The sequence below is a fragment of the Bubalus kerabau genome, chromosome 4 (genome assembly GCF_029407905.1).
Source record: "Bubalus kerabau isolate K-KA32 ecotype Philippines breed swamp buffalo chromosome 4, PCC_UOA_SB_1v2, whole genome shotgun sequence".
Lineage (NCBI taxonomy): Eukaryota > Metazoa > Chordata > Mammalia > Artiodactyla > Bovidae > Bubalus > Bubalus kerabau.
In genome coordinates, this window is record NC_073627.1 from 34,749,388 (window position 1) to 34,775,608 (window position 26,221).

At 41.6% G+C, this 26,221-nt stretch overlaps 1 protein-coding gene across 1 annotated transcript; it reads left to right on the plus strand.

Moving 5' to 3' along the window:
• Positions 1-1,319: 1,319 nt before the first annotated feature.
• LOC129649271 (myosin-1) lies at positions 1,320-25,584 on the plus strand. The gene is made up of 40 exons (XM_055576512.1): positions 1,320-1,435; positions 1,689-1,719; positions 3,414-3,657; positions 3,757-3,900; positions 4,008-4,164; positions 5,265-5,292; positions 6,061-6,175; positions 6,262-6,354; positions 6,480-6,543; positions 7,193-7,291; positions 7,385-7,488; positions 7,641-7,779; positions 7,971-8,089; positions 8,180-8,329; positions 9,413-9,583; positions 10,364-10,673; positions 10,766-10,833; positions 11,905-11,992; positions 12,072-12,189; positions 12,488-12,611; positions 12,700-12,836; positions 12,932-13,187; positions 15,000-15,242; positions 15,335-15,511; positions 15,590-15,735; positions 15,981-16,071; positions 16,166-16,555; positions 17,153-17,279; positions 19,051-19,169; positions 19,332-19,528; positions 20,236-20,419; positions 20,697-20,862; positions 20,950-21,074; positions 21,474-21,782; positions 21,869-22,072; positions 22,394-22,519; positions 22,607-22,777; positions 23,049-23,153; positions 23,272-23,367; positions 25,323-25,584. Exons 3-40 carry the CDS (start codon positions 3,454-3,456, stop codon positions 25,473-25,475), a joined length of 5,817 nt encoding a protein of 1,938 aa, XP_055432487.1. The 5' UTR covers positions 1,320-1,435; positions 1,689-1,719; positions 3,414-3,453; the 3' UTR covers positions 25,476-25,584.
• Positions 25,585-26,221: the final 637 nt, after the last annotated feature.

The following is a 26,221-nucleotide window of genomic DNA, read 5'->3' on the forward strand; positions in this document are numbered from 1 at the left end:
GCAGTAATGACCAAAACCAACGTCTATTTTCTACTTATTGGAAACTCTATCCAGAGTAGTCCAAAGGCTGTCTTAAAATTCCCACAGAACTCTATTGAGAGCATTATTAAAATGTTCTCTCTTCCTGAAAATACTCAACATTTTCCTGATAAAGTGTGTAAAAAAGCAAAATGATACACCCATGGTTACAAAGTAGATGAAGGGTAGCCTAGGGAAGCCCCTCTCAGACTCAAGTCTCCAAAGACCCTTCCTGAAGTCACCGGACTGCGAATCAGGTGCCCGGTGTCTACACTGCTGTGTCATTTGTGAACTCTCTTCTGTTCTTGGAATCTCAGTTACATTATTAGTGAAGTAAGGAATAGCGGTTAGATAGTCCATTACAGCAATAAAATCATGTGACTGTTACAAACAGTATCTCCAGATATCTGCTTTCATAAGGCAGCCTCTTTGCACTGAATCAACTGAAATATCAGTACAATAATACAGGAATGGTTGCCAAGCAGGGTATATTAAGCAAATTTTGTCTCAGTCCCAGATAAACAATGCTGACATAAGAGATGCAAGACCACAGAGACGATAAGCCAAATTTTTAAAATTAAAAACCAAAATAGAAAATAATGTACCGGTATTGTTTGTAAGCAAAATGTGAAATATATACCATGGATAAGTGATAGAGAAGTCACAGATGTTACATATTTAGACAGAGAAATGCCCTGTTTTCTAGTGTTTTCTATGGTGAGTTTCATAGAGGAAAACAGATTGCAGAAAGCAACTTGCATTTAAAAAATAAAAGTGAAGGAAAATGATTTTGCTGGCTTGGCAAAAATGATTTGACAATGAATCAGAAGTGACTAACCAAAGGAAAAAAAAGAAGCTGTGTATCTTTGGCTGCTCTTCATGAAGAAAATTGTAAAATTAAATTTCCAAGCATCCTTGAAAAAGTACAATAAATTGGGAGAAAAAAACCATGGCTTCTTGGGAGAAACTATCTTTTTCTGATGTTCTGGTAAAGAGCAGAAACTTTGCTCCCTAGTATAATATCTGCAATTGTGCAGGCAAGTTGAAAAGACTCACACAGGCGATTCAGTGAAATACAAGAGCAGCAGGCAACAAAGTCCAGGGAATCCAGCTCATAGCTAACTCTGAAACAACACCTTACATTATTCCAAAGGCAGTCACTTTCAGGTTGCCAACAACTCAACTTATTTATAGGAGATTGATTTATACACTTAACCCAATGTGAGAGGAAATATTTCTAATTATATCCAAACATCTTTAATATGAAGGGAATTATGCTTGGAGACCTTCATTGCCAAAAACACGTTTTGCCAAATATGATTTAAGAAAGAGGAGGAGGCGACGTGTTTTCCATATTTGACCCTATAAAAGTACCCTGGGGATGAGTATGACTTGTCTTTCCTCATAAAGCTTCAAGGTAAGTGTGTGTGAGGACAGGGCTCTGTCTGAAGGGCCAGCAGGGATGCCTGGCTGCCCGCATGCATGCCACGCATCCTGGCTCCTGCTGCCCCTGGGAGCCCTTCCAGTGATGCACCAACTTACTCCACAGCAATTTTAATTAGATGTTTTAGTGTTCCCAGTCATTTCCTGCTTCTCAATTCAGAATCATTCTTGCTACTATTGGGAATTGTTCACATTTAATCAGAGGACATTTGCTCTTTTTCTTACAGTTCTGACCCACTTCAAGGTTGCATCTCCAAGGTAAGGCACTGGCTTGTTTTTCACATTCCTTGCAAGGAGTAGGAAACCTTCTGCAGTGGTTTGGAGAGTGGTTGAGGGTAAGGGCTACAAAATAAAAGCATTTCAATTTCATGGCTGTTCATGAAAAACTCAGAGGGAGACTTTAGAAACTGGTTCTCATTAATCAGTATCTTTTGCAATAAATACAATGCTTCAGGAGTTTTTAGATACATTGTTTTTTCTATTTCCAGCATTGCAGATTATCTTTTAAATAATTCAATTACAATATGCAACATAGCATTTCACACCATTATTGCTCATTTACAGAGAAAATGTAAATGTCGCATACTACAGCTCTTACCACTGTATATAATATAAAAACCCTTGAGATGCAGCATTACTGGATTAATAAAATGAAGTGAATCTTTGACTTGGAAAAGTGGTTGAAATCTGCATGCTGTTTCACACTCTGTAAAATGAACATTTAAAAAAATATATGATACGAAAAATGATTGTGAGCATTTTTAGTAGGACAAAGGATTTTTAAAATATACGTTTTGCTGTGGACCATTTTTAAAGTCTTACTGAATTTGTTACAATATTGCTTCAGTTTCATGCTTTGGGTTTTTGGTCCTGAGGCATTTGGCATCTTAGTTCCCCGACCAGGGATCGAACCTGCATCCCCTGCCCTGGAAGGTGAACTCCCAACCACTGCACTGCCAGGAAAGTCTAGACAATGGACTTTAATTGTGCTATCCAAACCACTGTGGTTTGAATAGAAAAATATTTGGAAGACGACTCAAGTGCTTTGAGTTTTCCTCAATAAAATATCTTTTTAAAATTATAAAATAGGTTATATATGATCCTTATTGACAGGATTAATGAATGTTAAAGTGACAAGAGACAGATTTTGAAAAGAAAAAATTTCCTGAAATTTTTATGAGAATACTAGTAATAAAGCAAGAAAACTTAAGTAATAACTAATGTCTTTGAGAAATACTAAAGACAGGTGAAGAAACTGAGTTTCTCAAAATTATGGCACTAGAACAAGAGTAGTGGATGTAAAAACAGGATTTTTTAACTGAACAATGCAAAACAAAGCTCCTCACATTTATGCTTTCCTTTATTATTATGTGGTCCTTGTAAATTCCAAATCTATAATGAAAAGGTTTTCACCATGCACTAAATAGTTCATATAACTTTAGCAACATAGTTGTATTGATCTTTTAATATATAAAGCCAACTCTGGTCCTTACCCACACCCAGCATGTGTTCTAAGAGGTGTGGAGGATGCTGTAAAAGGAACATACTCCCAGTCTGCAAGGTCCCTGTAATCTGATTGGAAGACAAGAACTACAGGTGAAAGAGCTCGAGAAATCCTGCTGTCATCTTAGCATTGTGTCTGTATAAGCTGATGATAAGCGGCTTTCTTTTATGCAAAAGAAACAGAGAAAAGAGTTATAATATCGTATAGAAGATGAGCCAGAACCAACAGTCTCTTGCCAAATAAGTATCTGTCAGCAATGGTACAGAACACAGAGGCTGCCATTTCACCTCCAGGCAAGCCAGGGAGGTAGTCATACCCAACAAGATGCTAGCGCTCAACTTGTCAAGGAATAAGGTTGGGTGTTTTTTTTTTAAAAAAAAAAAAAACCAAACATGAATCTAATGATCCAGTTTCTGAATTTCTGTAATATGTTTTCTTCCTCTGCCAGGCAGGGTCTTTGATTGGGCTGCCATCAATAAACTGCAGCCATGAGTTCAGACCAGGAAATGGCTGTTTTTGGGGAGGCCGCTCCTTACCTCCGAAAGTCTGAAAAGGAGCGCATCGAGGCCCAGAATAAGCCTTTCGATGCCAAGACCTCAGTCTTCGTGGCGGACCCTAAGGAGTCCTTCGTGAAAGCGGTTGTGCAGAGCAGGGAAGGGGGGAAGGTGACAGCCAAGACTGAAGCTGGGGCGGTGAGTAGAGCATCTGGAGGGGATGCAATGGGGCCCCACTACCCATTAGGAGAGCTGACACTTCTTTACTAACCTGGCTCCTCTTGTTTGACCTGACAGACAGTAACTGTGAAAGAAGACCAAGTCTTCCCCATGAACCCTCCCAAGTTTGACAAGATCGAGGACATGGCCATGATGACCCACCTGCACGAGCCTGCTGTGCTGTACAACCTCAAAGAGCGTTATGCAGCCTGGATGATCTATGTGAGTTTGTTCTCATGGCCCCTATTCATGCAGGCGGTTAACATTTTGAAAACCAGTATTAATGTCCTCATGAAACAATTATATTCCTTTTTTCCTTTGTGGTGCAGACTTACTCAGGCCTCTTCTGTGTCACCGTCAACCCCTACAAGTGGCTGCCCGTGTACAATGCAGAGGTGGTCACGGCCTACCGAGGCAAAAAGCGCCAGGAGGCCCCGCCCCACATCTTCTCCATCTCTGACAACGCCTATCAGTTCATGCTGACTGGTACGAGCCTTGACCGTTTTTCATACAAATTTTTTCACCATCTATAATCACCAAATGGGGAAGGTAAAACATAAAAAGATCCTTAGAAATAACCAAATCCAAATCCAAGCCCACTAGTTGCACACCACAAGAGAGGACAGAAGAGGCATACACACACTGTCAAGTGGGGAAAAAAGCTCGGTTCTCCTGATTCCACCTCCACAACTTCACCAGACCACACTGCTGCTCCAACCCAATTAAGCTTAATTTGTTTACAGTCTCCTTGCTGAGAAATATGTGATTCATTTTATATATTCAAGTCACAAAAAAGGTTAAGTTAGAGCTGAATAGTATTGTCTGAACCGAAATGAAAAATATATGTTCAATCATTTTAGTACCCAAGTTTCTTGTTGATTTTGAATTCGATGGTTAAGAAGTGTTGTTATGTCTTTAAAGTTATCAGAACCCATTTCAGAGATGGCAGCCTCTCTCTGAATGAAATGGTATTGGGGGACTGCAGCATTCAAATGGAAGCTGTTACTGGCCCCTCTCCAAAAGACTTTATTCCGATTAAGGCATCCTCTCTGATCCGTCTTGGACCCAATGGCCTGCTCTGGGAAGCCTGATCAGAGTTAGGGTTGCAGTCTAGGATCTTGAGACAGATAGATGTGTGTATGTGTGTGTGTGTGTCTGTGTGAGATTGATCCATAGAAACTAAATCTCAGTCTTGGCCTAATTAACACTATTTGGAACTATGAAATACAGTCCACATCCTTAGTGTACTGTGCATTTCTCAGTTATATGCATTTGTCCATGAAGAGCAGGCCATTGGAGCCTAGAGATAACAACGAACAGCTGTGCCTCTGCAAAGACCTGCTCTTTCCTTCAAACTAGAAGGACACACTTTCTGTGGAGTTCAAGGAGTTTAAAACGTGACAACATTTTAATGTTTCTCTTCCCCAACTTGAGAGATATAACAACATCGCATGCACCTTTATAATAATATACTGAAAAATTCTCCTGAATATGACATTTACAGTCAATGCCCTCAGTGTTTCCCTGTAGGAAGTTCTGTGTAAGTAGCTGGTAGATAATCTGATTGTCCACTGTTTTTCTTCTAGATCGGGAGAATCAGTCTATCTTGATCACGTATGTATTATTATTCTGACACTCCAATTTTATTTTCACTGGGAAAATGACTAATCAAAGGAATAAATTAGTTCATGCCCCCGTATTAAAGCAATGGCAAATCAGCCAGGAACTAAATACCGTTATTGTTTATTATAGGGTTCGGATTGCATCCGAATGTAAAATAGCAATGTCCTAAATTACATCATTTGCTAGACCAACCTTAAAAGTCCCAGAGCTTTCCAGGGATTAGATGTAAAACACTATGTCCACACGTGGCCAGAACCCAGTACTGGACAGCAAGCATATATACCTTCTAAAGGCTGGACACTTTGTGAATAGTACCAGTGGTTCATTTTCAAGGCTTACTGGAGGAATGTCTAGTCCTTCAAAGACCTAACTTGGGAGTATCTTTAGTCTAAGGAAGCAAAAGAACGCATGCATTGCTTCAGAGAGTTTTTACTAATCGTTTCATTTACTACATAATGGTTGAGTTAGTTGCTTCTCGGACTCCTCAAGTCCTGGCCTCAGTACATAGAAGAGAGTCTGACACATTTTAAGCACTCAAGAAACAAGTGCTGCATGATTAATGATTGAATGTCTCAGCTTTTCATCAATGCAAAGCAACAGAAATAATACGAGCTAAACACGGGCTGAAGAGAAAAACCTAGGGGGCTCTGACAAAGACATATAAAGACAGGCACATTGGCTAGTCAAGGGTAATAAAGGAAGCAGTTTCACTTGTCATAGAGCTTAAATTCTCACATATATTTGATAACTGTCTGACAGCGGAGAATCCGGGGCAGGAAAGACTGTGAACACGAAACGTGTCATCCAGTACTTTGCAACAATTGCAGTCACTGGGGAGAAGAAGAAGGAGGAACCAACTTCAGGCAAAATGCAGGTGGGTCTGGTTGCCAGGTCAGCGTGTGGGCTGTCAGGTGAGAAACTCCCAAGCCCCAGATGTGAGCACTGCTCTTGCCTTGGCAGGGGACTCTGGAGGATCAGATCATCAGTGCCAACCCCCTGCTGGAGGCTTTTGGCAACGCCAAGACCGTGAGGAATGACAACTCCTCTCGCTTTGTGAGTCTCTGGTCACGGAAGGGTGTTCTTTTAGATGCCAGAGAGGGCTGTCTGTGTTATTATTTCAATCTCTTTTACTGTGTGCTTCCAGTTTTATATATACCATCATCTTTTTCACTTGCAAGGGTAAATTCATCAGGATCCACTTCGGTACCACAGGGAAACTGGCTTCTGCTGACATTGAAACATGTGAGTAACAGGACCTCCTAAACAGCATCCAGAGTGACAGTGATGGATTGGAGGAACATCTTACAGCTCATACTGGGCCTGGAGCCTGTGCAACACCACTCACTGCCAAACACACCCCTCGGAAATGCCAGTCTAACTAGATCCAACGGTGTGCTTCACCCACTTCAGTCAGGGGCTGCAGAAACTGCCAGGAGTTGCTGGGCTTGTCAGAAGAATTCCAGCCTCACAAGACATTTCAAACTTTTCCAAGAAAAGACTAAGATTAGGGGTGCATTAGTTGGGTTTAGTGTATGAGATTTCTTCCTTAGTGTGAGCTTGATAAATGTTGCTCTTAGTAATAACCCCTCTGTTATAAAGTGAGCAGAGATGCTGAGGAGGAACAGGTTATCAAGAATCAATTATACCCAAAATGTCAAGGATCCTCTGCATGAGAGGTGAATATGTCTTGAGCCAGAGAACATGAGTTTCCTTCAAGAGGTGGTAAGAGTAACCACAGTGGTAGAGACAAAATTACGTGGTACCTCATGGGACCATTCAGCTGAAATCACAAGGGGCCAATGAAATTTTTAGTTCATGACCCCAAGAACCAAAGTCACTCCCAGAACTTTATCAGTTTTCCCTCTAATCCCGTATCCACTTGCCATTGCAGATCTTCTGGAGAAGTCTAGAGTCACTTTCCAGCTGAAGGCAGAAAGAAGCTACCATATTTTTTATCAGATCATGTCTAACAAGAAGCCAGAGCTAATTGGTATGCAAGACCTTAAATGTATTAAGTTAAAAGCTAACATCTTTATTAGTCCCTTCTAATGCAAAACATACACCCTAAATTCTATGTACCCAGAAATGCTCCTAATCACCACCAACCCATATGACTACGCCTACGTGAGTCAAGGGGAGATCACAGTCCCTAGCATCGATGACCAAGAAGAGTTGATGGCCACAGATGTAAGTTTCACATGCAGTTTTTAAAACGAATCAGTATATATGGGAACGACAGTGACAACCCTGCTGTAGGTGTGGTTCAGGACACAGAACAAAGTCTCCTAAATAAGTTAGTGTCTTATGTCCTAATTCTGTCCTCTCATCTCTCATGGCAGAGTGCCATTGAAATCCTGGGCTTCACTTCTGATGAAAGAGTGTCCATCTACAAGCTCACGGGGGCAGTAATGCATTATGGGAACCTAAAATTCAAGCAAAAGCAGCGTGAGGAGCAAGCAGAACCAGATGGCACTGAAGGTACCAATGAACCCCCAACTGGGTTGAATGAGAGAAAATAGGCAACTCCAAGCTCATGTCTCCTTTACACCTGAGCAACTGATGAACACACAAATCAAACTCCACATAGCAGTGATTCCCTCCTTACTCTGCCCCTAGGTGTTGTGGGGCCACAGTAAGTCATGATGGATGTCTGAATTGTGTCTCTGCAGTTGCTGACAAGGCTGCCTACCTCCAGGGTCTGAACTCTGCTGATCTGCTCAAAGCCCTCTGCTACCCCAGGGTCAAGGTTGGCAATGAGTTTGTCACCAAAGGCCAGACTGTAGAGCAGGTAAGTGCACAACCTCTGTGAATCACATCCTTCCCAGGCCTTCACATCATGCCTTTATTAATGGCAATGATCATTACTTTGTCCATGAAGGTATATAATGCAGTGGGTGCTCTTGCCAAAGCCGTCTATGATAAGATGTTCCTGTGGATGGTCGCCCGCATCAACCAGCAGCTGGACACCAAGCAGCCCAGGCAGTACTTCATCGGGGTCTTGGACATTGCTGGCTTTGAGATCTTTGATGTGAGTAAGCAGAAACTTAGCAGGAGGAAAACTTACAAATCTTGCTGCCACAGTAAATGTTTAAAAGATCCATGAAAATAACTACACTACAAACTGAACCAACACATGAAAGGACATCAAAAGTCCATGAACGGACATCAGCTTTGGGATGAGACAGATCTGGGCTCAAACTGCACCTCTGTGAACTTAGATAATGAAAATGGTATTGACCCCAAACAGGGTAAATTCATCTAGGACCTGTATAGAAAGCTCCAGATAACACACTTATTTCTGTAAATCTTTTGCCATTGTAAGATTTCTGGATTTAAAGACCTAAGCACTGTCCCCCAGCACATAGTTTAGCATTTAGTAAATGATAAAGAACGTGATAAGGGTGACAATGGCAGAAAAGATGGCCATGGGGAAGATAATGACAAATTCAAAGCAGATTCTCACCTGCCCTCCATGGCCAGTAGAGGGGATGGAAATGGCATGGTAAAGAAGCTCAAATTCATTTGCCTGAGACAGAATACCTCCCATACAGTTTACCCAAGTATTCTCCCCAACAACAGTGTCTCAGTGTCTGATCCAGAGGTCTGATTTCCACACCTTTCTCTATGAGTGCATTCATGGACACTGGATGAGATTTTCTGGGTTTAGGAACAAAAGTATTTCCAGAAATCCTCAACCCAACATGGGAAGAAAGGAATAATCTGGTACCAAGCAATAATATGAAGAGTAATCCACAAGCTTTCAAATAAGAGTGCTAAGGACAGTGCAAACCTGCAACCTCTTTCTCATTTCCCTCTTACTTCACCCCCTAGAAATCTGTTTCCTGTCTGTAAGGATATGCTTAATCTGGACATTTCATGTAAATGACATCATACACTACGTAGAGCTTTGAACCCGGCTTCCTTCACTCAGCCTAGTGTTTGCAAGGTTCACCCGTGTCTTAGAACCTCTTTGGCTTCTGTGTATGGGGACATCGCTCTGAGTCAGGTTGTGTTTTCATGCAGGGAGCAGTTAGGCTATGTCAGAAGAGTCCTTTCAAAGAGAAGCTGTTATCACAAGAAGAATGTTCACTTGTATTTTCTACTTATTTAGTTCAACAGCCTGGAGCAGCTGTGCATCAACTTCACCAATGAGAAACTGCAACAGTTTTTCAACCACCACATGTTCGTGCTGGAGCAGGAGGAGTACAAGAGAGAAGGCATCGAGTGGACGTTCATCGACTTCGGGATGGACCTGGCCGCCTGCATCGAGCTCATCGAGAAGGTTCGCCTCCCTTTCTCAGACCACAGGTCACACTGCTGACCCGTATTTAGAGGAAAATCACAAATCTCACTGCACACTCTGGTAAAAGGTTTCTATTGGTAACTAAGATCAGGGAAGGTCCTTTGGCCAACTCTGAGGTAGATGATCTGATGAAAGGAGACTGAGTCTTTTCTAGAGTCCAGAACTCGACCCTTCCTCATAGTCTGATGACAAGTCTGATTCTTAAACCATCTTTCCTTATTAAAGAGCTCTGAGGAGAGCATGATTCACTTATTTCTCTGTCAGTTTTGGAGCCATTCCTGCTGGCATTTGAAGGTGGAGTTCCTAGTACTTGAAAGCAGGGGCTCTCAGTTGTGCCAAAGACCCCACAGGTACTGAGTAAACCTGCACATTCCCCTAGGCTCGCTCCCAGAAACATTTTGGGGGAACGGTGGCGTAGAGCCTCGGGATCTGCATTTTTACCAGGTGTTTCTGACACAACCCATTTGCAAGTCACACTCGGAGAAACATTGCTCCAAGGCTTTGGGGCAAAGACACAAACTCCACCGGAGGTCCTTCCTTGTTCATCTTACTCTCCATCATATCCCAGAGCCCAGCACACGCCTGGGTGTTGATAGACACCCAAGTAATCCTTGCCATTTAACAACTTCTGACCAAAGAAATGAGTTTTCACTAACTGTAAAGAATGATATGATGTATTTACTCAAGTAGGATCAGAATGCTACCCATTATTTCTGCAGGCAGACAATTCAAGTGGCATGTTGCTTTTCATTCTCTCAGCCTATGGGCATCTTCTCCATCCTGGAAGAGGAGTGCATGTTCCCCAAGGCCACAGACACCTCCTTCAAGAACAAGCTTTATGAACAGCATCTTGGAAAGTCCAACAACTTCCAGAAACCCAAACCTACCAAGGGCAAGGCTGAGGCCCACTTCTCCCTCATTCACTATGCGGGCACCGTGGACTACAACATTACAGGCTGGCTGGACAAGAACAAGGACCCCCTGAATGAGACGGTGGTTGGGCTGTACCAGAAGTCTTCAGTGAAGACTCTGGCTTTGCTGTTCTCTGGCCCAACATCTGGTGAAGCAGGTAATTACCAACAGAATTCATGTCTACTTAAGGTATAAAATGAGACAAAGCAAGCCTGTACTATGAGTGCCTGTGGTTTATCTTCCCCTCAGAGGGCGGTGGTGGAAAGAAAGGCAAGAAGAAGGGTTCTTCTTTCCAGACCGTGTCTGCTCTTTTCAGGGTATGGACCTCATTTTCTCTCTCTCATTAGATTCAGGAAATTCCATCTGAATTTACTGTGTGGGGAAGGGGAAGTAGTCTTGCAAGTATTCTAGAACTGAATGTAACTTAAGGAACCAGGGCAGCAGAGGTAGTGGTGCTGAGTCTCTCAGGAAGGTTTGGGGCAACTTGGAAGAGACAGTCAGCAGGTAGGAAATACAGGTGCCAGAAGGTCGGACTCAGTATAAGATGGTAACACTCAACATTGGGGCTGGGAAATATAGTCATTTGCAACATAAAAGGTTCTTCTTGGAAAAGCAAATCAGGAGATTTTCTTGAGTTTCTGGGGGCATCTAACTGAGGTAGAGGCTTAGGTGCATCTTGGCACAGAACTAAAATGAGTGGATTTTGAAAGGTGAGGGTAGAAAAATAGTGGCAGGACTTGGAGGCTGTTCTAAAAGAAGAGAATAAGAAATCAGAGAAGGTGTGCTAAGAAACACCTCTTAAGGAAAATTTATTTATCTTTTAAGAATTCTATCTATAATAACTGAAGTTCCAGTTATTCTGAAAACTCAGGATTTCCATAGGGTGAATGATTTCTCACACTTGGTAATATGGCTGTCCATTTTCTGCCAATTCCCAGAAGCAGGCATTATAAGAGCCCTTTCTATGAAACCAGCAGGAGGGCACAGCTATGTAATTATAAAGAATAAATTGTGCTAGAGAAGCAGATACAATTGAAAAGTTGGGAAAAGAAAGAAAGGGGTGAGTTGGAGGAAGACTCTGAATTTGTAAATCAGGCTCCGAACCTCGGTAAACCATAATGGGTTGAGTATTTCCATATGTTAATATGCCATAAATTTACACAATAAACTAGGAAATTCAACAGGAATGAACAACCACTTCAACAGCAAGTTTCTAATGCACAAAGATAGGGAAAATAGAGCTATTTTCAGAGACAACCCTTGGCAAATTCAATCTAGATACTATTCACTGGAATTAAACAAATGTCATGGATGGTGACAATTATGTCTATAAATATGAATATATAAAAATGCTGCATTTTTAACCAGATATGCATATGGGTCCACAGGAGAACCTGAATAAGCTGATGACCAACCTGAGGAGCACTCACCCCCACTTTGTACGCTGCATCATCCCCAATGAAACCAAAACTCCTGGTAAGGCACATCTGATACCCAGACAAGCTCCAGCATGACTTCTCAGGAGATTATTCTATGGAAAACATCTTTTTTTTAGGGGCCATGGAGCACGAGCTGGTCCTGCACCAGCTGAGGTGTAACGGCGTGCTGGAGGGCATCCGCATCTGCAGGAAGGGCTTCCCCAGCAGAATCCTGTACGCAGACTTCAAACAAAGGTCAGACTTTCTCACTGTGAATTATTTTACAAGGTTCTTGTTATTGAATTTTTCAATGAAATAAGCCTATCCTTTATACCTTCTATTAAAACTGGAAAAAGCAACAAATTTAACAAATTCCATATTGATATACCAAAAGTTTGACACCCTTTGAATATACAAAGAATAGATAGAGAGGTAGATATGATTACTTGGTTATGTGTTAGACTACTCAACCTTTCAACTGTTTCTGTAGTAAGGCAGGAAGAGTTCTTGTTGGTGACAATAGCTATATCACTTATTTGTTTGGCTCAAACAGATACAAGGTATTAAATGCAAGTGCGATCCCTGAAGGACAATTCATTGACAGCAAGAAGGCTTCTGAGAAGCTCCTTGCATCCATTGACGTTGATCACACCCAGTATAAATTTGGTCACACCAAGGTAATGGTCTCTAAGGCCCACCTGGCACTATGTCTGTCCCTTTGGAGTCTGTGTCAAGTTTTTGATCTGCAACTCTGGCCATACACAGGTCTTTTTCAAAGCTGGTCTTCTGGGGCTCCTAGAGGAGATGCGAGATGAAAAGCTAGCCCAGCTGATGACCCGAACCCAGGCCAGGTGCAGAGGGTTCTTGGCAAGAGTGGAGTACCAGAAGATGGTGGAGAGGAGGTACTATATGGGAAACTTTCTAACCCCATCAGCCTATGCCCTGTAATTCCGTTTCCTGTTATACCTGACTTTGAACATTTCTGCTCCTATCACAGAGAGTCCATCTTCTGCATCCAGTACAATATCCGTGCTTTCATGAACGTCAAGCACTGGCCTTGGATGAAGCTGTATTTCAAGATCAAGCCCCTCCTCAAGAGTGCAGAGACAGAGAAGGAGATGGCCAACATGAAGGAAGAATTTGAGAAGACCAAAGAAGAGCTGGCTAAGTCAGAGGCGAAAAGGAAAGAACTGGAAGAGAAAATGGTGACTCTGACGCAAGAGAAAAACGACCTGCAGCTCCAGGTTCAGTCTGTGAGTGTCAGAAGCCATTGTCTACTATCTGATGCTAAAATTCCAATTCAGCAGCTACTAGGGGAGAGTCTAGATGGCACCTTATTGAGGGACTGATCACCAGTCTTTCCTAATTCCCATCCTCAAAGTGTTCCATAAAATTTCATATGCACTATTATGAACAGCTCTGTTGGAGGATTCTGTGCTGTTGAGAAGAGAATAATAAAAGTGATTTTCCTTTGCCCCTGGTGTTTTTCCTAGCAGAATACGGGCAGGAAATAAAGTGATCTTTGTTCCCTAAGATTCTCCCCACTGAAAAATGCAAATAAGAACAGTGAAGAAAGAACAATATAGACAGTAAAGAGGGTGGAGACTTTATGATGAAAATGTACCAACTGGAAACCAATATTGTGAATTTTTAAATCTATGGCCTCCTGGCAACTTCCCTCTCAACTATCTCTTTAGGAATCCTCCAGTACCTGAAAATATAAGATCGTTGCCAAGACAATGGCAGCACTTTCTATAAATAGTGTCAATTAGGCAAAGCATGAGTTGATGCTCTTGTTCTGATGTCCTAAGAAATCTCCAGAGGCTTGGGAAGAGATATTTGATGAACATCGCTGTCTATCCCATTTCTGTGACTCAAATGACAAGAAAATTTCAGCTGCTACCAATAAAATCAACAACAGAAATATTAAAAGTTACTCTCTAGTTCTCTGAATTCAGAAGGGAATCTACATTGCTTCTAGGGAGTGCACACATTTTAGACACATAACTAGAAAAAATAAAAATGAATTACAAATACTTGGGTTGGCACTGTGACTTCCCTTGTGGTTTATGGAGTTCAAGATTTTTCAAACTGAGGACGGATTTATCATACCTTCAAAAATCAAGGGATAACTACATGGGAATTAATTCCTCTCAGTATAATATGCTCCAACCTTTTCCTTTTTTTTCATTTACTAAACCTTTCTGGAAAACAATACTAAATAAAGACAGCTAACTGAAATTATGGGAATCAGGTTTGGGCTTCCCTGGTGGCTCAGATGGTAAAGAATCTGACTGCAAACACGGGGAGTTATCATGTAGGGGAGTAAAAAAATTTCATTGACCCTTTTAGGGTTCCTTGGCTCGGTCTGAAAATTAAACTCACAAAGATAGATTGATAGGAGAAAAACATACAAACTTTATTTAATTTTTATGTATATATGTAAGCCTTCATAAGAGAATGAAGACTCAAAGAAGTGACCAGAGCATGAAGCTTTAATACCTTGAGACAAAGAAATGATAAATACGTGAAGAACTGACAAGACAAGGGGGCCTGGACTGGGGTAGTAAGTGATGAAGAAACAGAAAGATAAGAGTTAGTTTAACAAGATTTGTTTATACAGCCTTCTCAGCTCTTGTAATAAGAATGCCTTCTTTCCTCCCAGTACAGAGAGGGAACCTTCCACGTAGAAGGTTAATGGCTTGTTTCAGGGAAAAGGGGCAAGAGGAATAGTTCAGAGTGGTCTTCCTGTTTCTGCTTTTTTCTCAAACTCCTTTAGCTTAAGATATTCATTGTGCCAAGGTACCATATTTTGGGACAGTGTATCCTGAAACTCATCATTAATAAGTTTATTTTATTACAATTTCACCAAGAATTGTAACTTAAATTCCTTTTAAAAATCTCCAGTGCCTTAAATACCCAATAAATATTTCCTAAATGATGGAAAACTAATAAAAATTAACCTAAAGCTTTAAAGTACAATTTATTTATTTGGTTTCAATTCTTAATAAAATCTGAAAAGGTCCACAGAACAAGACCTAAAAGTGTCTACCATCCCTTCTCAGGAAGCTGATGCCTTGGCTGATGCAGAGGAAAGATGTGACCAGCTGATTAAAACCAAAATCCATCTGGAGGCTAAGATCAAGGAGGTGACTGAGAGAGCCGAGGATGAGGAAGAGATCAATGCTGAGCTGACGGCCAAGAAGAGGAAACTGGAGGACGAATGTTCAGAACTAAAGAAAGATATAGATGACCTTGAGCTGACACTGGCCAAGGTTGAGAAGGAGAAACACGCCACAGAGAATAAGGTATGAAATATACTTCTATACCGCATATAGAGACTCTGCCATCTAATTAGGCTGCTTTACAGCAGAGATCATCTCTTTCTTAACCTTTCTAGGTGAAAAACCTCACAGAAGAGATGGCAGGTCTGGATGAAACCATTGCCAAGCTGACCAAGGAAAAGAAGGCCCTCCAGGAGGCCCACCAGCAGACCCTGGATGACCTGCAGGCAGAAGAGGACAAAGTCAACACTCTGACCAAAGCTAAGACCAAGCTAGAGCAGCAAGTGGATGACGTAAGTCTAGGACTGTCAAGGAAATTTTCTTTGAAAGTAAGCTAAGCAATTCTTTGACTCAACATTATTTACATTCAGCTTGAGGGGTCCTTGGAGCAAGAAAAGAAACTTCGCATGGACCTAGAGAGAGCCAAGAGGAAACTGGAGGGTGATCTAAAACTGGCCCAAGAATCCACAATGGATATAGAAAATGATAAGCAGCAACTGGATGAGAAACTCAAAAAGTGAGTATGAGAGAATACAATTGTAACCCACTCATTGTCTGGATCTCAAAAATATTACTTCACAGCACACAGAAAAAAAAAATAACACTTTGACTTTTGATTTAAAGAAAATGGTACATTTCTGACTTGTAAAACACCCACTTAGCACTTCCTCATCACCAGCCATACAAAAATGTTCAGTTACACAAAGAAAAGAAGACTGGCAAGAGGACACGGCGTGCGCTAACATGCTGCTCTCCTAACAGGAAGGAGTTTGAAATGAGCAATCTGCAAAGCAAGATTGAAGATGAACAGGCCCTCGCGATGCAGCTGCAGAAGAAGATCAAGGAGTTACAGGTAAGTCCGTGGTTTCTGTCAGTCTCATCCATCATGACAAAATTACCAATTAGCTTAAAAAAGGAGCTCACAATGAGCTTCTCCCCACCTCCAGGCCCGCATCGAGGAGCTGGAGGAGGAGATCGAGGCTGAGCGGGCCTCCCGCGCCAAAGCAGAGAAGCAGCGCTCAGACCTCTCCCGGGAACTGGAGGAGATCAGTGAGCGGCTGGAAGAAGCCGGCGGGGCCACTTCCGCCCAGATTGAGATGAACAAGAAGCGGGAGGCCGAGTTCCAGAAGATGCGCAGGGACCTGGAGGAGGCCACCCTGCAGCACGAGGCCACGGCGGCTGCTCTTCGCAAGAAGCACGCGGACAGTGTGGCTGAGCTAGGGGAGCAGATTGACAACCTGCAGAGGGTCAAGCAGAAGCTGGAGAAGGAGAAGAGCGAGATGAAGATGGAGATCGACGACCTGGCCAGCAACATGGAGACTGTCTCCAAAGCCAAGGTACAATCATGATTTAAGTCTTAAAAGAAATTTCTGTGGGACAGGTGAGAGCAAGCCTTTCAGAAATTATCAACTGGCAGGATGAGACTATGACAGGAGGCTAGTGGCAGGAGGGGCTAACCCCAGTGTGATGGGGCCGAGTGTTCCCTCTTACACGAGATTAGCTGTACCCCAAGACTGTGCATCCTGAAAACTCAAGTTCTTTCCAATAAAAAAATACAATTCAATGGTATATTTTGAAAATTTAAAAACACCTCACTTTGAATAGGCTCTTTGTTTTCCCCTTAAGCACAAATACATAATTTGTTTCTCAAAAAAATTTCATGAGCTGAATCATTGACTATCACTATTCTCATATCACAGATAAGCCAACTGAGTAAAGGTTTTGAGTCACAAGGCAATTTCATGGCAGTAGGTTTAGACTGTTACATTTTGACTCTTTCCATCACAGTCTAAGGCCTCAGTTGGTTTTGTTTGTAAAGATAGCTTATTCTCGAAGGAAATGAGTAGAGCAGCTCCTATGGAATCCTGGGATTCCTGCAGATTTCCATGATCCAAATACTTGAGATGATGCCATCTACCACTTTTTGAATGCAGGGAAACCTCGAAAAGATGTGCCGCGCTCTAGAGGATCAACTGAGTGAACTTAAGGCAAAAGAGGATGAGCAGCAGCGGCTGATCAACGACCTAACGACGCAGAGAGCGCGTCTGCAGACAGAATCAGGTGGGCATCTACCAGTCCTGACTTTGAATGACCAGTTTACCTGGGATTCTCAACTGGCTAATAAACCCTGCACTGAGTTACTTGAGCTCATGGGAGGTGCTGCTAATATGAACACCTTAGCTACCACTGGCTTGGACATGTATTCACCAATGCAATGGACATGAACTTGGACAAACTTTGGGAGATTGTGAGGGACAGGGAGGCCTGGCATGCTGCAATCCACGGGGTCACAAAGAGTCAGACATAACTGAACAACAACAGTATTTACTTTCACTTTTTAAAATGCTTCCACACGTTAATTACTTTTTTACCCTCATTAGTCTGTGTAATGTTATCCCCATTTTAATGATGTCAGATTACGGTTGCAGAGAAATGACCTGTCCAAGAATGCTTACTCCAGTCTTTTCCCTGAAGTCTTGACAATTTCTGGTAACACCACATTTAAGTAGGGAACTATTCAGGACCATGATCTAACCAGGAGCTTGCAAGTGAGATTCAAAGAGTTCTGATTATCCAAACTGGAGAGTCTCTGCATTTACTCCTCCCCGTACATACCAACTTGTCCAACTTTCTTCCAAAGTTCTGCCTCCCCAAATGAGAGGTAACAGGTGGAAATTGCTTTATGGGTCATTTGAACCAGTAAAGCAATGGGTAGATCAAATTGTTGGAGAACCAGTTTTACTCTTTCATATTCATTCAAATAGTGTTCTTTGTAGAACAAAACTCAAGTAAGGCTTGTTATTACTGTTATATAGGTGGTAAGTACATTTCATGAAAAGAAAAAATTGTCTTCTCAAAGAATCAAAATGCCCCTTGTAGTTTCTTTTCCTCATTACATGTTTGTTCCTAGTAATCCAGTGGTATGAAAAAAATTGGAAGTTGTGATTCTTATTAAATGTTAAACAGATAAGGCTTCCAGGTTATCTGTTCAAAAATGGTGCTGAAAGGGTTTTCCCTCTTTTTAACATAATACATTTGACCCTTGAACAACATGGGTTTGAAGAGTGTGGGTCCACTTATACGTGAATTATTTCCAATAAAAATGCACTATAATACTAGATTATCCACAGTTGGTTGAGTCCATGGGTGTGGACAGAGAGGGCTGACTGTAAAGTTATATCTGGATTTCTAACTGCTGAAAGGGCTGAAATCCCTTGGTTGTTCAAGGGTCAACTGTATAGTATATTTTCAAATTATGGTGCTTAAAGAATGGAAGACAAACTTAAATGACACTTAGTTTAGGAACTGATTTGTTATCCACAAACCAACTCATTCTTGGGGTGGAAGGACACTTGACTGTCTTGATATAAAAATTCTTCCAGGATTTCTCTTTGAACATCAGTTCAAAGGGTGCTGCTCAAAGTCTCCTATTTTCCACAGAATAAATTCTGTTTCAGTCAAGTTTCAGTGGAAGGTAAACTAGTACAACACCGTTGGCGTAGACAAAAAACACTGGAATGCTTTTTGTTAGTCTGATTTATATTTCTTTTCACATATTTCTTCATCTATTTCTACTGTGATCAAACAATTTTAAATATCTCCTGAAATCTTTTCTGTTGTTCAGAAGAGTGTAATCTGCCTTAAGGTCTTCCCTACTTCTCATTTTCACATGGATGTGCTCACCAGGGTTGAAGTAGAAATTCGTGGTTTGCTGTAATCCACACTCTGCATCATGTTTCAACCCCAGCTCCCTTTCCCCTGCTCCAGTTTGTAACTTGGGAGTTTTAATTTCCACAGTAAGGTTGAGTTTTCTGTTTCTTGGTCTTTACAGGTGAATTCTCACGCCAGCTAGATGAAAAGGACGCACTCGTTTCTCAGCTCTCAAGGGGCAAACAAGCATTCACACAACAGATTGAAGAACTGAAAAGGCAGCTGGAAGAGGAGATAAAGGTTAGCCCTACTTATTACTGTTGTTGTTTCTGTCATTGTACTTGATTTTAAGGTTGTTTTCTGCTTACTTCTACAGATTTTCTTCTTGTGGCCTACAGGAGCTTAGGGACTAAACATCACTTTAAAGATGATAGATTAAGTCACCAATTGCTATGTTCTCAGGCCAAGAGTGCCCTGGCCCATGCCCTGCAGTCAGCCCGTCATGACTGTGACCTGCTGCGGGAACAGTATGAGGAGGAGCAGGAGGGCAAGGCCGAGCTGCAGAGGGCAATGTCCAAGGCCAACAGCGAGGTGGCCCAGTGGAGGACCAAGTACGAAACAGATGCCATCCAGCGCACGGAGGAGCTGGAGGAGGCCAAGTATGTTCTAGACTTACTTAAAATGGAAATAGAGATAACAATCAAAGTGCCCTTATATTAAGTTCCATATGAACAAATGTCCATTGCTCCCCAAACAAAAACTTAGGAATAGATCATACATGATATAAACTTAAGCAAGTAAAACAAATACTCTAGGTTATCTGGGGAAAAAATTAAGTTAGAGGGTAGAAGGAAGAAGGACATGAGCAACAGGAAGCTGAAAGATTATTTTTTAAAAAGGAAACTTTTGATGTCATCTTATATAGAGTAAGAGTCAATTATACTGTCCTGAGCTTCTCCTTCTTAGCCACTAATGAAAAAATTGATCCAAAGTGATAGGTATGTAAGAGAAAAAAACATCTGGCTTTAAACCACAGGTCCTCCTTTTGAGATGTAAAAGTACAGCTACTTGTAGAAGGAAAAAGAAATCTATTATTAAAGACTAAAAAGTAGACATTAAATTCTGCAATAAGAAAGAAAACATTCTTATATAAAGATTTAAATGCAATCAAAAGTTCAAGACTGAACTTAACAGGGAGAATCTTATTCTACAGAAAGTTTAAGGAAGGGACCTGCTTATTCAAGAGAAAACTTAAGCAGAGATCTAGTCATTTATCCTGTGAATAATGTACAGCCAGACAGGAATGATAATGTTTTAGTGGATGCCTTAGAAGAGTATCTGTGTGAGCCTTTATTTCACATTTTAGGAAGAAGCTTGCCCAGCGTCTGCAGGATGCTGAGGAACATGTAGAAGCTGCGAACGCCAAATGTGCCTCCCTTGAGAAGACCAAGCAGCGGCTCCAGAATGAGGTTGAGGACCTCATGATTGACGTGGAGAGGACAAATGCTGCCTGTGCAGCCCTGGACAAAAAGCAAAGGAACTTTGACAAGGTAACTTCTGCACCAATTTCTGCCTCAGCATTCACATGTGGCTGAGGACAGCTAGTCACCTTCTGTGTGCCTATTCAAACCATCCACGGGCTGTGCTCAGCAGCTCCTGCCATAAGTAGGTGGGGAGGAGGGGGCACTCCTGTGGTTTCTACTTTTCTCATTCATAAGTATTTTTCAGTCCCCAACCATCTCAACTCTGTTTGAAAGCTGCCAGAAAAAATGGTTTCATCCCATCCAACTTTCTCCACCAATTTCCTGACCATTCCTTGCCCCTCAGATCCTATCAGAATGGAAACAGAAGTATGAAGAGACTCATGCTGAACTTGAAGCCTCCCAGAAGGAGTCTCGCTCCCTTAGCACAGAGCTGTTCAAGATCAAGAATGCCTATGAGGAGTCCTTAGACCAACTGGAAACCTTGAAGCGGGAAAATAAGAACTTGCAACGTGAGTACACTTTACCTTTTCTCCAACAAGGAATTTGAAAGAATGTTTTCCTCAGTGAATGAATTTTTTAATTTTTTTCACCAACAGAGGAGATCTCTGACCTCACGGAGCAGATTGCAGAAGGAGGGAAACGTATCCATGAACTGGAGAAAGTAAAGAAGCAAGTGGAACAAGAGAAGTCTGAAATTCAGGCTGCTTTAGAGGAGGCAGAGGTACACATTTTACTGTAGACTCTAAAACCATTTTGAAAGCAACTGAGATCGAATACATGCAATAACAGGTGAATCAAGATAAAAGAAAAATAATTTTCACTCTGTAATAATAAATATGAGGATGGAAAATTGACCATGCATACAACAAACATAACTGGAAATCAGTAAGTATGTGCTAGACACTGAGAAAACAAAGATGAGGTCAGGGCCCTGAACTCAAGGGCATGAGCTAGCTGGGAAGATAGAATTATACAAAACCAACAACTCCACATCGCAGAAATTTCTGTAACAGTGGAATAAAGATGCATTATGGTAGCACAAAGGTAGGAGCTAATTCCTATCTCCAGAATACTAAACACTTCCACTCCCTGCTAATGTCACCCCCTTGCTGTTGTTAAGGCATCTCTTGAACACGAAGAGGGAAAGATCCTGCGTATCCAGCTGGAGCTGAACCAGGTCAAGTCTGAAATTGACAGGAAAATTGCTGAAAAGGATGAGGAAATTGACCAGCTGAAGAGGAACCATGTTAGAGTCGTGGAGTCCATGCAGAGCATGTTGGATGCTGAGATCAGGAGCAGGAATGATGCCATCAGGCTCAAGAAGAAGATGGAAGGAGACCTCAATGAAATGGAGATCCAGCTGAACCATGCCAACCGCATGGCTGCTGAGGCCCTGAAGAACTACAGGAACACCCAAGCCATCCTCAAGGTAAATGGGTTCAGGAGATGGTCCCAGTACAGGTGGGTGACTGCAGCCCTGAGAACAAGGTGTCTCAATGATCATTCATTCCACAGGATACCCAGATCCACCTGGATGATGCTCTGCGGAGCCAGGAGGACCTGAAGGAGCAGCTGGCCATGGTGGAGCGCAGAGCCAACCTGCTGCAGGCTGAGATTGAGGAGCTGAGGGCCACCCTGGAGCAGACGGAGAGGAGCAGGAAGATCGCAGAGCAGGAGCTCCTGGATGCCAGTGAGCGCGTCCAGCTCCTGCACACCCAGGTGGGCATAACAGAACAGCAAAAGATACTGGAAATGAAAATCTTGCTCAAATCTTCATATTATTTAAAAATTTATTCACAGTGTTATATGGGGGCTTAAAGTTTAAAATATGTAATATTTTTTAATTAACATTTTTATTAATATGAACTATGACATTCAGAGTTGACTGTCTTGTAAAAATATATTGTCAACTCAGATAATTTATGGAACAAGAAGGGATACTAATTAGTTATCTTAATTAATTAGCTTGTGGGTTCATTAGAACATTGGACTGATTTTGCTCTCATGTATTAATATTTCTAAATTTGGTATTTTAACCAGAACACCAGCCTGATCAACACCAAGAAGAAGCTAGAGACAGACATCACGCAAATCCAGGGAGAGATGGAGGACATTATCCAGGAAGCTCGCAACGCTGAAGAGAAAGCCAAGAAGGCCATCACTGATGTGAGCAGAGGGCCACCCTGGGTGCTCAAGCTAGAATCTTGATGGGCTGTCAGCTCTCTCAACTGGTTTTGTTTTACTGTTAATCAGGCAGCCATGATGGCTGAGGAGCTGAAGAAGGAGCAGGACACCAGTGCCCACCTGGAGCGGATGAAGAAGAACCTGGAGCAGACGGTGAAGGACCTGCAGCACCGTCTGGATGAGGCTGAGCAGCTGGCCCTGAAGGGCGGGAAGAAGCAGATCCAGAAGCTGGAGGCCAGGGTGGGTCTTCTGATCAGCCTATTCCCATCTCATTCTAATCTAATGCGCGATTTTTTTTTTTAGAACCTCCCACTGTTAGATGATGTGGGGCATACAAAGATTCAGAAGAGATATTCTTTGTAAGAGCTTATAAAGGGGGTGACTAGACTAGGACATCGTATACTACATATAAAGCAGAGTAAAAGCAGCATTACGGTTCATCTGAAGAAGGAGAAATCCACTGAGTGAATGGACCAGAGTAAACATCTCTAAAATACTCATCTTCTTGCAGGTACGTGAACTGGAAGGAGAAGTTGAGAGTGAACAGAAACGCAATGTTGAAACTGTCAAGGGTTTACGCAAACACGAGAGAAGAGTGAAGGAGCTCACTTACCAGGTAAGGAAAATATCCTGTCTTTGTTTTCCCCTCGGCTACAAGGGATCAAAAACCAAATAAACAACAAAATGGGATGGTATCTGTGCTTTCAAGAAACTCACTCTTGGAAATATTTCAGACTGAGGAGGACCGCAAGAACATTCTCAGGCTCCAGGATTTGGTGGATAAACTACAAGCAAAGGTGAAATCTTACAAGAGACAAGCTGAGGAAGCGGTGAGTTCAGACCCCCTCGGGGTGATGGGGCTGCCTCCTGTTCTCAGATACATCCAAGCCAATTTAGTTCAAGGGGTGAAAGAAATAAGGGTAAAATAAGGAAGGATCAATGAAAGATGATTCAATGAAGATGTGAAGAATGAACAGAAACCAACCACTTGACAAGAGAGTGGAGAGTGTTCTAGGAAGGAGGAACAGAAATGCAAATCTGTTGAGTGGGAAAGAGCCTGGTCTGAGAGGTGGAAAGAATAGGGGAACAGCAATAGAGACCCCACCCCCCCCCCCGCAGGGGGTGGGTCATGGGGTCTTCTAGGCAATGATAAGAAGTCTGGTTTTTATTCGAGGTACAGTGGAACACTGGGGAAGCCACAGCAGAGTTTAAGCTGGTTTGGTCATGCCTTGATTTATATTTTTTAAAAAAGAATTCTGACTACTATTGGAGAATGGATAGTGAGACAACACTATTAGGTATAAGAAGACGTTTTAGGAGGATTTTCAAGTGGTCCAGTGGTTTGTGGAGAAAACAGAAGTAGAGAGATTCAAGATATATTTTGGAGGTCAAAACTAGAAGATATACTAATAGGTTTTGCTTGGAAAGACAGAGAAAGGAAAACAAAGATAATTAATCAGATTTATGATTTGAGTAACTAGGTACATGACATAAATTTACTAAAATGAGAAACTAAGGAAGGAACATATGTAGGCCAAGAAGGAAACAGGAATTCTGTTTTGGAAACATTGTTTGAGATACCATTATATATACACAGTGAAGGTGTCAAGTAAGCCTTTAAATATCAAGTCTCAGAAGGTCTTGGTTATATTCCAACCACTAGATCCTCAGCACTCCACCTCATCTCATTTCTTCAGCCTGTGAATTATCTGAAATAATAATAAAAATATGAATTTCCAAGGTATAGAAGTATAAATAGATACATACCTAAATATCTCAAATTGGTTCCTCTGACCATCTCTGGTTTTGTTTTTCCCCTGATCTAAGGTCTGAGAGAGACAGAACATTTCTCTGGCTCCTACTCTTTCATTTATAAGAGGACCATCTGGGGTTTTTCTCAAGTTCTATTTTTTAATGACTCAAAGTTTTCTAAACGTTCTAAATTGGAAAGCCTTACTTTGGACAGTTCTTAATGAGCCTTTAAAAAAAGAATGACTACTAGAGACTAAACTAGAACTGGCCTTCTCAGATTTACTGCTATGTGTTCAAATATTCATATAATCAGGGAACACGTAGACTGTTTTGGCAAACAACTTCCTGTTTAATTTTTAAACTGCATTAAGTGGCAATAATTTATACTCAAGTGACAATAATAATTTATGGGGCTTCCCTGGTGGCTCAGTGGTAAAGAATCCACCTGCAATGCAGGAGTCACAGGAGATGAAGGTTTGATCCCTGGGTCAGGAAGATCTCTTGGAGAAGGGCATGGCAACCCACTCTAGTATTCTTGTCTGGAGAATCCCATGGACAGAGGAGCCTGGCAGGCTACAGTCCATAGGGTCGCAGAGTTGGACATGACTGAAGTGACTTAGCATGACAATAATTTATAGTCAAGAGTACTAGCTTGGTATAGTACAAATTGTATACATGTATTTTTAAAAGGTCTGGTTCCATTCTCAGAATTCTGGGAGGTAAGCGGAAAGAATAAGAGTCTGGAAAGCTGGCATATTTAGCAGTAGTTCTAAGATGTTTAAATGTTATAAAAAGAGAACTTTTAGTTAGAACAACTTGGAGACAAATGTCACCTGTCCTTCCTTGCTACCCATGACTTCAGAAGCATGAGAGAAGTTAATTTTTTTTTTAATGCAAGAGCATTTCTCTAAGCTAAAAAAAGGTGTACTAGAGTGAACTGTTTTTAAGTAATAAGAAATTCAAGACCCACTGATCTAAGAAACTAGAAATTTTGAACTTTCCCCCTCTTAAATGCATTTCCATTTATTCTCAGGAGGAACAATCCAATGTCAACCTCTCCAAATTCCGCAAGCTCCAGCACGAGCTGGAAGAGGCTGAGGAACGGGCTGACATTGCCGAGTCCCAGGTCAACAAGCTGCGGGTGAAGAGCCGGGAGGTTCACACAAAAATCATCAGTGAAGAGTAACTCACCCAAATGCTAAGAAGTGACCAAAGAAATGCACAAAATGTGAAAATCTTTGTCACTCTGTTTTGTACTTATGATTTTTGCAGATAAAAAATTTATCTGCAAAGAACTTGTGAGTCTCTTTTTTACACTGTGTCAGTTTATCTTTTGGTGCCACAAGAAACAAAACATATTACTTATAACTTATGGAGAAGTATTTAGTCACCAAAAATAAAACATGGAACGAGCAGCCAAGCCAGTCCCTGTTAGGAAGAGCCCTAAACACCCCATGGCCCTGTGGGAAGAGCAGGTGAAGCCTAGAGGCAGATCTCAGACATACAAAACAAGAGTATGCAGAGCTGAGTGTAAATCGCAGCCAGCAAAGCATCAGCTAGTTATCAGGAGAAAAGGATTTCTCTTCGTGAATTTACTGACCTTCTTCATAAAATGGTAGGAAATCCTTGATCCTAAGACTGAGAACAAATAAAACAGCAATTACCTACATACAAGAAAAAAGTTGAAAAAAAATTGGAATAGACACGCAAAAGTATTTAAAATGCAAACTTTATATCCACTAAGTTGGGACTAGGACCCCTTGAGAGGGAAATATGTTTTATAGATTTTCTGGAATTGTTAGTTTTTTTGCTACCTACAGATGTTCTGTTGTTTGTTTTACTGAGTCTTCTCACTTGTTAAGAATGAATATATTTTCAGTAGTTCTGTCTCTTTGGAAATTTCTGTGCTTTTTATAAGGCTTTCTCCTAGTA